General features: G+C 42.6%; 1 protein-coding gene across 1 annotated transcript; it reads left to right on the top strand.

Annotated features, from left to right (window-relative positions):
* Positions 1-2,017: 2,017 nt before the first annotated feature.
* On the top strand, positions 2,018-6,148 carry LOC105559346 (peptidylglycine alpha-hydroxylating monooxygenase). The gene is made up of 3 exons (XM_012007560.1): positions 2,018-2,257; positions 3,551-3,766; positions 3,856-6,148. The coding sequence occupies exons 1-3, from the start codon at positions 2,138-2,140 to the stop codon at positions 4,522-4,524; spliced, it is 1,005 nt and encodes a 334-aa protein (XP_011862950.1). The 5' UTR covers positions 2,018-2,137; the 3' UTR covers positions 4,525-6,148.
* The last annotated feature ends 9,139 nt before the right edge of the window (positions 6,149-15,287 follow it).

Raw genomic sequence — 15,287 nt, 5'->3', positions numbered from 1 at the left:
GACAAGGCGTCGTCAGAATAAATACGTGGGCATAGGATATCGCGTTTAAACTCGGAATTTTTACGTTTCGAAACTTATAATTCTTACGCGCCTACCGAAAGTCGCGCTGCAGCGTCGTCACGAATGACACTCTATCGACTTAAAAATTACAAGGCGTCGTCAGAATAAATGCGAGAGCATAGGATATCGCGTTTAAACTTCGAATTTTTACGTTTCGGAACTTGCAATTTTTACGCGGGAATATTAAAGTCGCGCTGCATCGTAATAATAATGACATTCTATCGAATTAAAACTTACGAGACATCGCTAGATTACGTGCCTGGGTAGGATATCCCTTTGGAAATCAAAAATTTTTATTTTTCGAAACTCGCGATCTTTTTGCGCCAACCTTAAAGGGGATGGATCGTCGCTAGTAATGATTGTAGCGAATCAAGAATTGCGAGACATCGTTAGATTTCGTGCCTGGGAATAGGCAATCGTGTCCGAACTGCGAAATTTTTATTTTCCTGCACCTGTCAATTTCTCACGCTTAATCTTAAAATACGCTGAATCTTGGTCAAAAAGCGATTGTGAAAGCACTGAAATTTTAGCGTTCCAACGAGACCAGGATCATCTTGCTACGATTTTTCTGTGCGAAGATATTGACGATTATATCGACTCGCGATCATAATCCAGAGATGGCAGCAGCAGACGATGCGTATATGCGGCGTCTCGGACGGTGTTGTTTACCACTGAACACCTGCGCCTCGAATGTTTTTATGCCAGTTTTTTGGGGACGTAGTATGCTCGCGTACTACTTCCGTAAAACTCGCGCGGGCTTCTTCCAGGAATGGTGCGCGCCCGCCGGATTTTTAAAACGCTATATCTCGGCAAAAAATCGATGTAGCGACACGAGTAAAAAACCAATCTTCTTCGTTTCGCGTCCTGCAGCTGTTATGTCTATGTTGAATATGTATGCTCTTATCATGAAACTGACGTAGGACAATGGTATAAAAAGTAAAATACTGAAATTTAAATTATAGGAATAATTCCTAAAAATTTTGATAAGAATACAGTTATGTTTGACTGTATAGCAAGTATATTACAAAGTAAATTTTTTATTATTAATCGTCATATTTTATTGACATGCTTTATTTCTACTAGCATTTTGGTATAATTAAATGTGTCAGGTTTTGTATCAAACTTGTACTCTTTTTGCCAATAAAATTTGTAGCACACACTGTTCTGGATACTCTCTAAAAAATTATTTAAACATTCTTTTGTACATACGGGATTGCTCCGTTTATATCGGACAATCAATACGCTTGCACTCTGATCATATTAAACTTTGCATTGTTCTAGTTATAAATAAACTAATATCTCCTTTTTTTTATTAGAATTAAATTTTTATGCAATAAAACATCCACTTTTAGTTTAATATCAATGACATAATATTGTAATTTTTCGAAAAGAATTTTATTCTGTATTGACTTGCGTTGATTTCGTTTTGTGGTCAACATACTTTTGAGTTGCAATGTCCTGTAATTAAACTTGTAGATTGTTGAATTCCTTGAACAGAACCACAACCGGTATGATCGTAACACTGGATGTAAATAGAGAAACCATCTGCCAGCCTAAAGTCGTCTAACAATTCTTTTTATCGTTAATCAACTACTGGCGATTCACATTCTTTCGTTGTTAATACTTTTTATTTACAATATTTTTAGTATTCTTTGAATAAATTCGCTACTCACACGAATAAATTTTTCGAAGCTTCGAAGTAATTCAAAGTTTCGAAGTACGAATGTCGTAACCTTTGAAGGAAATTACCGGTCCTACTAAATAACACAATTAATCGAAAATAATTTTTATAAATTATATAATTAGTTTTAATATTATTTAAAAATGGAAATTGGCGTAAAGCGCTGGAATCAGCCGAGTGAAAACGGTAAGAGACGTATATGCGCTTTTCGCGAGATGTCGCCACCGACACCAAAATGTCACGGTTTCTAAAAATATCCCCTCGCTATTTGCGTCATTCGGCTTGGTTTGAGGTTGGTCTAGGTGCCGCGTATCGACCGACCTGTAGCGTTTGACAGGTGGACTCCTGTCGTGGCCGTTGATAAGGGCTGACGCGTGGAAAATATTAGCGCCGAAAATGTGGAGAAAGCACACGTTCGCGTGTTACTTTGCGTTCGCGACTTTCCTTTTTAAGCTGACGTGCTGTTACGACGTCAAGCGGTACTCGCTGTTGATGCCAAACGTGAGACCGACCACGGTAAGTGGGACTTATCTTTTAAATGACGCACGTACGACATACGACGTTATGAGATCTAATTGTGATAACACATTACGGCTGCAACGTGTGAAAAGTCAGACGGTCGACAGTTTTCTTGCAAACATATTTTCGTACTTTGTATCATTTTTAATCTAGTTCTTATGTCGATTTATGTATTATAGTTAAGGCTGGTTGATGCAAAGGCCGTAACCGTTAACTTATGCCGGAATCGGTAAAAATTAATCCGTTACAGTCAACTATTCCCCTCACTTTTAACGGTGATTGCCTAGGAAACATTTTGTGCGTAAACATCTAGCATTTTGGCGACGCACTAGGATAGGATTTTGCTTATTTTGTTGAGCCAGTTTTGTACGTGAGTTGTCAGATATTTGTGCGCAAAAGTATACATTAATACATGAGCTAACCACTTGCGTGCAAAAGCACAGACTAAACGTATCTTAAGGCCATTCTACAATTGCGTAAACGTAGTTGTAGGGTTGTAGGAGTAGAAGTAGTGTTGTACATCAAAATAATATACAATAGAATGAGATACGTCGTAATTGAAGTGAATGATTGGTTAGCTTTTATGTCCTACATCGTTGTAGTCGTGAAAGATGAAGCTCAGCCATCTTTCACAACAGGCTTTACAATCGGAAATGCTAATTTAAAACTGTGTTTTACAACACTGTACAACCGATAACAACCACGTTTACGCAATTGTAGAATGGCCTTTACGAGCAAAACTTAGGCAAATCTCATACAAGTTTGCATGCATAAGACGAACAAAATTTGCGCGCTAGAATTGTTATCTAAATGGACAGTTTTTATCATTTCCGACATGAGTTAACGATTACTTGGCTAAACCAGCTTTGACAGTCGCGAGAATGCTATGATAAATAAGCTCTTATAACGAATTTGGTTGTTCGCACTAGTGAGCACCGAGAAACTAAGGTTTATTTACTGTCAGTTATTATAGTTAAGACTCGTCTTAAACACTTCTTGAAGTGACCTCTTGACTTTTTAGCCAGTAGAATGCTCTACGTAGCATCCGTACGATCACGTGTTTTTAGCTAGATAGTTTTCGAACGTGTATTTGAGGCGACCTTAGAGGTGCGTTCACAGAGTATTATGGTATTAGTTTTAAAGCGACATAAGCAACTAAGCAACGAAGATAAGACAAACTAATAAGAACTCACTGTGAACAAACACCCAAGTGCAAGCAACCAAATTCACTATTTTACTGAAGGCAATTTTTATGGAATAAGGATAATGTCTCTAACATTTTGTTTACAGCCCGAATTATACCTATGCACGCCAGTTAGGGTAGACTCTGCAAGGGATTATTACATTGTTGGCTTCGAGCCGAATGCAACGATGAAAACGTCTCACCATGTGCTCATCTACGGTTGCACCACGCCGGGCAGTTCAAAGCCTGTTTGGGACTGCAGCGAGATGACAAGCGGCGGAAAAGGCAAAGATCGCGCGCCCGTTTGCCAGGATGGCATGCAAGTAATGAATATTAGCAAGAAGCATACCTCGTAAATTTCTTTGAAGTAAACCCTTGAACAAGAAGAAAACTAGTTGATGTATTTATACAGGTTATCTATGCATGGGCAAGGGACGCCCCTAGCCTAAATCTGCCGATGGACGTGGGCTTTAAAGTAGGCGGCGATTCTTCCATACAGTATCTCGTACTGCAGGTACATTACGCGGTAGTTGACCACTTCCTAGACGGCAGTACGGACGACACAGGCGTATTTCTGCATTATACGACGCAACCACAGAAGAGGCAGGCCGGTGTTATTTTGTTAGGGACGGCCGGATCTATTCTGCCTAGAGAAACGGCGCATATGGAGTCGGTCTGTTCCATAACAGAGCATAAGACTATTTATCCGTTTGCGTTTCGAGTGCACACGCACGAGCTCGGGAAAGTCGTATCCGTCTACGTGGTGAAGCCGAATAATGAGTGGATCGAGCTCGGCAAGAAAGATCCACAGAAACCCCAGATGTTTTATCCTATTACGCACAGCGTTCCGATTACTTACGGCGATATACTAGCTTCCCGTTGCACGATGAAGAGTACGCGCGATAGGGTTACGACAGTAGGTCTGACGAAGGAGGATGAAATGTGCAATATGTATCTTTTGTATTACGTCGAGAATGACACTCCTCTTGAAAAGAAGTATTGCTTTACCGCCGGGCCACCTTTTTATTATTGGAAGAACGAGTTGACCAATATTCCCGACAGAGAGGCATCTACCTTGTAATATATCAAAGTGTGTCGTTCGGCATAAAGATTTGGCACAAAGATCGATTTCGTTCCATCATGGAGAATTAGATCCGAGATAAAGATCCGAAACGTCTTTTCCGCAGACTACGTATTTAAATGCATTTAAACCAATTTCGTCAGTGAAATAGGGTCCATATTTGGGGACCAAGCCGTCCTGATATAATTTATTATAGGTTGTTTTGATAATTTATTATTTATTATTCCTTTGATGCAGCTTATTGCCGGTTCGATTCATTCTGTCGCAATGTCTTCGGTTTAGGATTTATTTGTCTCACTTTCGAAGCAAACTTTTATTTTAGATTTTATGTCAGCAAGACGAGTGCTGGAATAACGCACAAATTATTCCAACTTAATTTCCAACTTGTATCTTTTTAAGTGACAAAGCCTAATCTACACCGTGCTTTTCGCGTCTGGAAACATTCTATTTTGTAGCCAATAAATACATTTAAAAAAATTTATGCTAGTTGATAAATCGTACATTATACATTGTACAATAGTACGCTGTCGACAAATTCTCTAAGCGCTTTGATTTACTTATATAAAATAGAATGTTTCTAGATGCAAGGAGCATATTCTTTAGTAGCACAATGCATTGACCAAACAATTGTTAAAATTGATCCAATATCTGGTTATACTGGGCCAATGTTGAGCCAATGTACTGTGCTACTAGGGTTGTAGATCAGTCTTTTTAGGAATATTGCAATCAGGGTACGTTGTACTTACTTTACGTAATTTTTTTAGGGATTGGAAATTAATTTACAACATTGGAATACCTCTTCCTGTCAATTCTCACAAATGCGATCATTCAAATTTGCTATTGCAATTTGCGCTGCGACCGACAATGTGTATATAATATGTGTAATTTTCATCGCAAAAGGAAGTCAAAATTTCGACTACTATCAATTCGCTTGTTGTCTAATTGCGTTGCGCGCTTTACAACATTTTTAACTGCAAGGGCAATTACGATTTTACATAATTTGATTTCAAGCATCGTGACATTTTATCCGACTAGAGTTATCACGTGTACGTATATCAATCCGCCATGCAGATGTGATATAAAAGAATAATGTTAGGGCCTACTGTTCAGTTAATGTTTATTATATTATATACAAGTTATTTGAAAAGATTGAAGAAATTATTGGTGTTAACCAGAGAGTGTACGCGTTACATCCGAATTTATTTTAATAATCACTTCAGTGAGATACAACGGTGGATTTGGCAGCCACTTGTACGGCGCATTTAAATAATTCCATGATTAGCAACAGTGATTACACAACAAAAAGAGAAAACACAACTATGGAAGATTCGTCGATCATAGTGTATGTGTATATACATATGTATGTGGCGAGGATACTATTTTCAAATGTCACTTCCTTTCAACATCTTCTCTAGACTTGTACATATACTACGCTCAGGAATCTCTGCTCCTCGAGACCGCGAAGATGAATGTTAGATGAAGATACATAGGTGTAATTGTTCGGCGTATTTGTTCTCCCGCGGTGTCATGGATAATAATTTATTTTCGGCGATGTATAAAACAGTCTCCGAGAAACCCACTTGTGAGACGTGTATTTCAATAAATGATCTACGCAAGAGATATATACGTCGGGCATTTCGTTTCACGCGTTTCCTGCGAGGTGCGCCGATCGGACACGTGCCGAGCACGTCGACCTGTGGCGATGCCGCTCTCCGTAATTGAATACGGCAGTTCGTTGTGCAAACCACGAGCGATACCGTATCACGTATGGTCCGACGTTAATAAAGTTCTCCTCCGGCCGCTACATATGCAATTGACTGTCTTTTGTTTGCATATGTTCCAGCAAATTGTATTGCGGCATTGTTCTATCCGTCACGTGTACGTGTCGGCTATCGCGTTCCGCTTGGAGGCATCCGCACGCTCGGTATCATGTTTTTACTCCATTACAGAATCTCGAAATTACATTTTACATTTAATCTATTCTTAGTCGCGTATCGCCTGTACGTTGCTTAAAATAATTTGTTAGACGCGACTAATTTTCACCCCGTCGCAAAACGAAGCGCTATACACGTGTCGTAGCGAGGTGCGAGTTAACACAAAATTAAATGCGAAGTGCAGATTAAAGATTGAAGATTAAGTCGCGCTAATGAGGCAGATCCGCGAGAACGAGTCGCGAATTCCGCGATTTAACGCCGAGCGCACAGTGCGCTCGCCACGTGCAATTCGCAATTTCATTAAACATAAAGGCTGCGTCGAGAGAAGGGTGGTCTCGTCGGGGTTTTTAGTAGCGCGATAAAGCCACGTCTCGCGCGGCTTTACGTCAGATTTATCGCGCGCGCACTTTCCGCAGCGCAACGATCTCGTCTCTCGCGCATTTTCCCGGCGCCCGTCGATCGATCGGCGAAAAGCCGACGAATTAATACGGTTTTACGATACGTCGCGCCGCGTCTAACGTTCACGGACGGGCCAAGATGGTAACCTGAAAATCTGATAGTGGAATTAACCGTCGATGCCTATTAATTTAACAGAAATCCCCGCTGTCATATTAGGAGCCTGTCTCATAAAAGGGACTTCACTTGTAGCATTTAAATATATTAAAGAGGCCAGTGCTCCAAGAGTTGCTTTTTTAAGAAATATAATAGATTGTGGAGCATGTTGATGACACACCTGGCCGCAACTCATGAGCTGATTATAATTTGAAACATTGAGAATACGACGCAGAACATTCGAAAATGAAAAACAAAGAAATTGAGCATACGTCGTATTTAATGATGACTTATATGACTTACTGTTAGATTTTCGCCTCGGATAAAAGCGCTAAAGCTCCCGGGGCGACAATCTGTGTTATACAAATGCTCGAAAGATAAGCGTAATATACTTGCAGCATTTAAATACATTAAAAAGGTCAGTGCACCAAGAGCTGTTTTTTGAAGAAATATGACTTTGGAGCACGTTGATGACACGTCTGGCCGCAACTCGTGAGCTGATTATAATTTGGAGCATTGAGAAAATGATGCAGAGTATTCAAAAACGGAAAGCAACAAAGAAATTGAGCATACGCGGTTTTTAATGATGACTTATGTGACTTTCGCCTCGGGAAATTAGCCAACTCCCGATTAACCGTTACACCTATTTTATTTGCCGATTACGAAATTACATTTGCGGATACGCTTGACGAGAGGATTGATCACGGAGTCAAGCTATTTATGAGCGATGGATACGGCGTATTTAAATGACGAGCGGAATTAATTAACCTAAGTGGAGCCGCGGGAATTGGCTAATCGATTATCTTACGGAGCGCTCCCGTTTTGCACGTATATGCTATATTGTGCGGGATTGTCAGCGATACGTATACATATATATCTTCCGTACACGCGGTACGTTACTGAATAAACCTTGCAGCCATTATTTAGATTTGCTGCTGTATTTTTATTATTTTGTAGTATATTATTTTGAGTTTATTTTATTCGCTGCGGAAAATATCCGGACGTCAATAATTTTTGCAATTGCGATTGAAAATGGAGACTTCTCTTTACGAATTACACGTTAGAAAAGAAAACAAATAGCAAAACTTGTTTTTTTTTCATTCAATTTTGAATAATTTTTTGTATCGACAACGGACTTAGTTATTCTTAGAATGTACAAATATGTTGAAATATTGAAAGCGACAGAACTACGAAGAAATGACATTTATTCGAATTGTCGCTAATTGTCGGAGAATATTGAATCCAAATTAATCAAAGAATGCTATAAATATGCAAGTGTATCAGTAACGTTCCGAATAATGAAGCACATAAATCTTGGCAAATTTAACGTTTCTAAAAATGAACTCTTGCATTTATTACACAACGGTAGATTACGTATAGAATTCAGTCGTTCCTGTCGATGAATTACGAGTTTCGCAGCCGACATTTCGCAGTAATTTTACGGATTTCTATGCCGTTTCTATTGTCATCGGATCAATGAGCGTTAAAAGTATGCCGGCGACATACGTTTTTGAAAAATAAATGACCGGTGAAAGTGCAGCGGACGAGTTGAAGAATCTAACGGAGGTGTGGTCGACGATTTTAAGAGCTATTGATGAGAGCCGAAAGAGCTAATAAAGTCTCCTCTCTCTTTCTCTCCCTCTTCCCAAGTTTTGTAACGTCTATCTTACAGACGATAATTTGTAGCCACGTCAGAGCTGAAAATCGCCTGCTTGGCAATCGTTAAGTCACCGTGCGCGACGCATGTAACTGAGTTTATAAATCTGCTGCAAACTATTGATTTTCTGTTTGTTATTTTTCACGTCGCGCGTACAGAGAGAAGTTACATTCGAAAATAGGTCGGGGGACAATTGTTTTAAAATAAAATAGCTCTGTTACGTTCGTCACTAAGCGACAGACGACTCGATGGCGTATAAATTAGCGCGTGTGCCAATCTTTGCCGATTATTCCGCGTTCGTCGCTCAAAATTATGTAGATCGAGTTGTATCGCGAATGCTCCGCGCTAACGCGACCGCAGATTTCACGCAACGCTGATCAGCTGGCGATTAATGCGGAAATCGCTTTCGTACTTTCGTTTCTTCCGGTATGACCTACTTTACGTACGAAGGAATGTCTGGGCAAGTGTTTTAGATTTCCGTCGCGCGAGCTGCGGCGACGTATCGGATCGCCCACCTGTAAAATCGAAAACCGGTTTTGTTCATTACGTCGCCCTCTTGCACGCGTCTCCTCCGGCAGGAGTTGGTGCCAATACGGCCGGCATGTCCGGCGCAAATCGATAGTCATCCTTTGTACGACGAATGAATATTCTCCGCTGAACCTGTGTCCACTTTAAACGGCGCTAATTCTAAAGATATTCAGGAATGTCCAACTCTGGCATTTATGTGAACGCAGCTAAAAATTATATTATGAAAATGTTTAATTTAAATTTATCATATTAGTTGAACTCGTCCAATCGTTTACTTTAGGTCTTTTACTCGCACGTCGGATGAAGAATATTAGGTATAAAGTGTCGTTGTCATTCTTTTAATATTAAATTAGATCGCGCCGTGTTACCTTTTATGTATCTTTTGATTTTTAAGTAATGTTGCACAACCGAGGCTAGTGTTTAACGGTTTTCAACTTGAAGTAGTGAGTGATTTTCCAACTTTTTATGTATAGCAAGATAGCAGACTTTTATATTTCTCTCTCTCTCTCTCTCTCTCTCTCTCTCTCTCTCTCTCTCTCTCTCTCTCTCTCTCTCGCTCGCTCGCATTTTAAATCCAAGTAGAATATTTTATTAAAAATAAAAACCAATAAGTAGAGAAACATACTATTATCGTGGCTTACTCCCCGCACAATTTCGTCCAACGATATAATGAAAATTTATACGAGATGATGGACGAGTTGTACATACACGAGGATTGACCGTGGAGAGGGTTAAAGATCGATTTGCGTCGTACGGCGAGCAGCATCACTATTTCGATTTCACGGGAGTGGAGAAGGATGTTGCGAGGAATACGAATTACTCTTTGCAAAATAAATCGACGATACTTTGAGAGATTTCGCTAAGCGTGACTCGCGTATTAAGGAAGATCATGTGTTCGAAAGCGAAGTTTCGGGCACGACGGAATATAGATCGAATGCTCGATCATTTCTGGTCCATTAGTCGATCAGTGTCACGCGTCGAAAGCACACCGGGGAAAAACGGGGCGGATTACCTTCGCGCTCGCCGCGATAATTCCCGGACCGAATTCACGAGGCATGTTTTCTTAGACGGGGAACGGGGGCGGGCGAAACGAGATATTGTATCTGAGAATGAAGAAAACGTGCGCGCGATATTTCATCTTCGTCGCGACTGGAGGCGAACGAAATACGTTTCGCTCGTTTTCCGGACCTTGCCGTTTCTCACGTGGTTTACGTTTCGCCGTAATAAACCTCGTGTCAATTATGCATGCACCTCACGTTCCACAGCGGCAAACCGGTACCTCGCCACCCGGATAAACGCATGTAAAATGATCGCCTATCTTAATAGAATATCGGCGTTAAAAACGTCCGTTTTTTTCGCTCTCGAAACGGCGGTAAATTAAATGGATAGATAAATACGCGGATACGCCCGTGTGTCCCTCGCCCGTGGGGAAAACTTGCCCCGTGGCTCTAGATAAATAGCAATTTATTAACTCCCATTACGGCTGAATTTGCCTAATGGATAAAGGCCCGTAAACGTGATTCTTGCCGGGGGTTTCGCCCATAATCTCGTTTCCGCTCGCCGCAACACGGTGGGTACGTACGAAAGTAAAATCCGTGCGCGCCATATCGGTACGGCTTGTATGAGCCGCGTATCCATTTCCGGTCACCGATACATTCTACATTCATATATACGGGTATCGCGAATCTCCGCTATTCTTCTGGCGGACGATGCTCCGAGATCAGTATTCATAACGATGACTTAGAAAGCGGACAGACGTGTAGCGTGAGCGCGATACACGGCCGATACGTCGTTAATCATCATCTACGTCCGCATAGCTCATATTTCCTATTCTTAATTGCTCCGTGCATTTCCAGCTTCGCGGTACAAATTCTCGCGAGATCGACGAGACCTGATCTCGCCGTGCGTCTGACGATGGATAGAGATTAATAGATAAATATCTATCAATTTACACTTATTACTGCGAACGTTCGCGTTAAAGCCCGATCTACAGTGTGCTCTTTGCGTCTAGAAACATTTTATTTTATAGCCAATAAACACGTTTAAAAAAATTGGTGCGAGCTGATAAGCTGTATATTATACATTGCACAAGCGTGCGTTATCGACAAATTTTTAAGCGGATCGATTCGCCTGTATAAAATGGAACGTTTCTCGTTGCGAAAAACACATTGTAGAGTAGACTTAACATTGATGCATATCGATTAGCTGCTATTTACAGTTGCGTTTATGGTATTGTTGTGTTTATACAGAGTGTTCCAGGAGGAAAGGTCAATATTCTGGGAGGTGATAGTATCGGTCATTTTGAGCAAAAATGTTGGTATGAATGTATGTCCCATTCCCCACTGTTTCCGAGCTAGAGCCACTTGAATGTCTCGTGTATTTACTTTATTTCTGTACCTCTACCTGAAGGGTGTACTTCACCCTTCATCCAACCTCATAAACGTCTGCGGGAATTTACTCTCATACGTGTGTTGACTGTTGTGCTGATAACATTGTAGAAATGTTCAAAATGCCTCGCATATTCACAAATGTCGAATATGCAGATGTGCTGTATGTTTACGGTTTCTGTGATGCTAGTGCTACTGCTGCTGCTGAAGAACACCGTCGGCGCTTTCCTACACGCAGAATTCCGAATCGCGAACAATAAATATTAGAACTAGTACGTAGTCTTTCTTTCTTGTCAGTAATTTTGCAACTGTACCTTCAAGTAGCTCTATCTCGGAAACAGTGGGGAACGGGACATACGTGTATATTCGTATGAACATTTTTGCTTAAACTGACCGATACTATCACCTCTCAGAATATTGACCCTTCCTCCTGGAATACCCTGTATACAGGATGTCTGATACAAGAGGACTCCTATACGAAAAATGGTGGTAGATTGGGTCAGACTAAGAAGAAAAGTCATGTACCATTTTACAAAATTCGCAACAGTTATCGAAGTCTAATCATTTTTTTCAATGTGAGGTTATAAAAAGAGAGAAAGTTTCGTCAAAGTAGCCTCATGTAAATTGAACGGTAGAACTGACGCTCAATCAGTCCCCTCTAATTGCACACCACAATTCGCATACTGCAAGTTTGCCTAACGTAAAAAGAAACGGAGACGCGGGGCGAATGTGAGCCACAACAGTCTGCGTGCGTTAAAGCTTGTACCAGTTTAATAGATTCTGCTTTTCATACAGAACAAATTAATTGCTGGTGTAAGCCGGGGAGTGTGTTGCGGAGTTGCTAACATAGCTCGGTTATCGAGCCTCTGGCAAGCAAGATATCGAGTTCGCAACAATTACCGCCCTCGCGTTAAAGTCCCGCGATAGCATGCTACTCCCGCAGCTCCCAACGTGGAATGATGTTTGACATTTTCGGAGAGCGCGCGCGCGTATTCACTCGCGCACCGTCCGTGCTCGAGCACCTATACTCCGATATTCCTCGGTCGGATCTACCCGCGGAAATGGAGACTGCGGGTAAACGCGAACGGAGTATTCGCGTCGTGCGTAAACGACTTTCCTCTATTCGTCATTTAGATCCGTGCCGCGCACCTTTCGGCGATCGATTTTATCATCGATCAGACGTCACGTGCCCCTTCAAGAAATTCTTTCTTGGGATACGGATAATCCTCTCTGCTAACGTTAAAAAGTAACGCTGGCAGATGTAATCGAATAGGAGGCCAAATGCGGATAGCCGCCTGCCGTTGAGAACGGCACGTAAAAGCGAGCGTCGTAAAAGCACACGGGCCCGATCGTTAGGAGAGAGACTGGCTTGCAGACACCGGCTTCGAAAGTGAGCCCTCGATCACGTTTCGCCCGACACAGGCTCGCACGTAGACGCGCGCGCGGCGGTCCGAGAGCTTTGTTTTTCTCTCTCCGTCCTCTTTTTTTTCCCCTCCCCCTTCGATCTTAGCACGATGGACGACGCGGTACGAATCCACGACGACGCGGCACGTTTCCACGGGCGAATCCCTGCTAGGCGAAGTCGTGTCCGATACGGGGGCGAATTCCCGGCCGTTATTGAAAGACGTCTCCCGGATTTTCTCGCGTGAAAAACCTCGTTGCTCGCGCGCGACAGGCACTTGTCGTTTAACGTTTCACGACGGTAGTTGGTTCAGCTGGGTGCGGAGCGTTTGGCTTCTCCCCGCGGGAGGTTCTGTATATCGCGACGTTATAAAACGAGAAAATTTTCCCGACAAACTGGAATCTCGTACGAGTGTGTTGGGCAATAGAAAAATCTTTAAAATAGAAGCAAATCTTGAAAAAGAGAGAAAGAGAGAGAGAGAGTGAGACAGGGAGAGACAGGGGAAGACAGAGGGAGAGAGAAGGGAAGGAGGAGAGACTGGATAATCTTTTGGCGTGACGTAAATCTCTAGTTTTGAATATCTCGTGAAAATCTGTATCTGTGCTACGTAAGATTCGCGAGCGTGCCTCATTAAAATGTGTGACGTTTGCGAAATTGCACTTTCAGATAAGCGGCTTATCAACGTGGCGGCTTTTCAATAAAGACAGCGCGATTTCTTTACTAATGTATAATATACATGCAGATATGTTAAAATGTGTTTCATAGAAAACCATCTAATTGCTGTTTTAGGTAAACAACGACGAGTCGATGCGGAGTATCGCAACGTAGTGTACTAGGGATAAATGGAGCAAGACAACTCTGTGCAGTCTACGTAATTGCGCCGATAAGTAAGAGACGCTATATTTAACTCCACTTAATTTTCATATCGAAACAGCGACTTCGCCGTGATATCGCCTTTCAGCCTGTACCTAGATTCGGCTTGTTCTCTCGCTTTCGCACGAAACTCATTGATTTCCTGCGCTCCGCCATTGCGGAGCATCGCGATTAACGTCAAGCGAATCGTTAATCGCAATCGCGAACGAGAGGCCAATTTGAGCCGAGGGCAAAGGAGACCATACTTTCTTCGCGTCGTCGCGCCGCCGCCGAGATAAAACGCGTCGCGGGAAGGAAACTCGCCCGAATGATCCTTCGTAAAGTTGTATCGCGACCAATGGCGACGGGGATAAGCGAATATCCCCCGTTCGGCGCGTTCTCTCTCGCTCGGGGAATCGGGCGCTTCGCCACGCGCTAGAGACGCGGCTAAGGTCATTCTCTAAATTACATCGCGTTCACTGGCGGCAGGCGAGAACTGCATCGCGCGGGCTGAATCAGCCCGGCGTTTACGTGTGTCGCGCCGATGTCCACCGGCGTATTCCCACGTTCCCCGTCCTAATTCCGGCGCGCCTGAATTCCAAAGGTAAACAGACTAAACCGTTGGCTGTTGAAAGGATTTACATTTCTTTTAGAAAGGCGACGCCACGGTTACGGGCCGCGCCGCGTGTGCGCGCTTACGTTGAAACGCGCCCGGACGAATTTTCGCCGCGTGTGTGCGGTCGACGATTCTCGCCTCTTTTCCCCCGGGTCCTCCCCGCGGACCGAGGAAACGGGGAAACTTCCGTCCTTTTGCGCGGACACGACCGAAAATATTATCTATCGAATTGAGGTCCGTCGCGCGATACTGTTTCCACGTTTAATTTCCGGTCGCGCGGGTCGCGCGTCGGGCAGAAGACGCGACGCGACAAACCGTTCGATTCGTTCCACGAGCAACGCGACCACGGCAGGGCGAATGGGAGATAAAAGAAGGGCGCGTCGAACGAGCGGAAAATTCGCGATTGGTTAACCTACTTCGCCTTCCAGAGCGAAGGCAGCTTGTTCTAGAAATCCTTCTTGTGATTTTACGACAATCGCGGCTCAACTTCCGCGGCGATATTACGCGCTTCCGACTGCGCGGATTTCGAGTTTAGACAGCTTCCAGCGGAGCGCTCGCCAAAGTTAGGAATTGCATTTGTGCGGAATTTAAGGCCGGCTTAGGAGAGGATTAAACGTACAATCGAGATCGTAAAATATAACAGCAGTGTATGTTATCGGCAGATTGTTTATAAATATATGTAGTTTTTCGCAACAATTGGCATGACGAGGCAACGTCCCTCTCTGCTCTCTAAAAATCAATCTGTTTAGTGGAGAATTGATTGTCATCTCCCTTGGGAAAATATCCCTTAGAAAACCTTAAAATCTTACTTCAGAAAAGTAAGATATATGAAGAG

This window comes from Vollenhovia emeryi, unplaced genomic scaffold (genome assembly GCF_000949405.1).
Source record: "Vollenhovia emeryi isolate VEMERY1.0 unplaced genomic scaffold, V.emery_V1.0 DF939280.1, whole genome shotgun sequence".
Lineage (NCBI taxonomy): Eukaryota > Metazoa > Arthropoda > Insecta > Hymenoptera > Formicidae > Vollenhovia > Vollenhovia emeryi.
This window is presented reverse-complemented; position numbering and strand designations above follow the sequence as displayed.

Coding starts and splice junctions, on each gene's coding strand:
- LOC105559346 (XM_012007560.1), top strand. CDS start 2,138: ATGTGGAGAAAGCACACGTTCGCGTGTTACTTTGCGTTCGCGACTTTC. Junction 2,258..3,550: donor CAAACGTGAGACCGACCACG/GTAAGTGGGACT, acceptor TTTTGTTTACAG/CCCGAATTATACCTATGCAC. Junction 3,767..3,855: donor TTTGCCAGGATGGCATGCAA/GTAATGAATATT, acceptor GTATTTATACAG/GTTATCTATGCATGGGCAAG.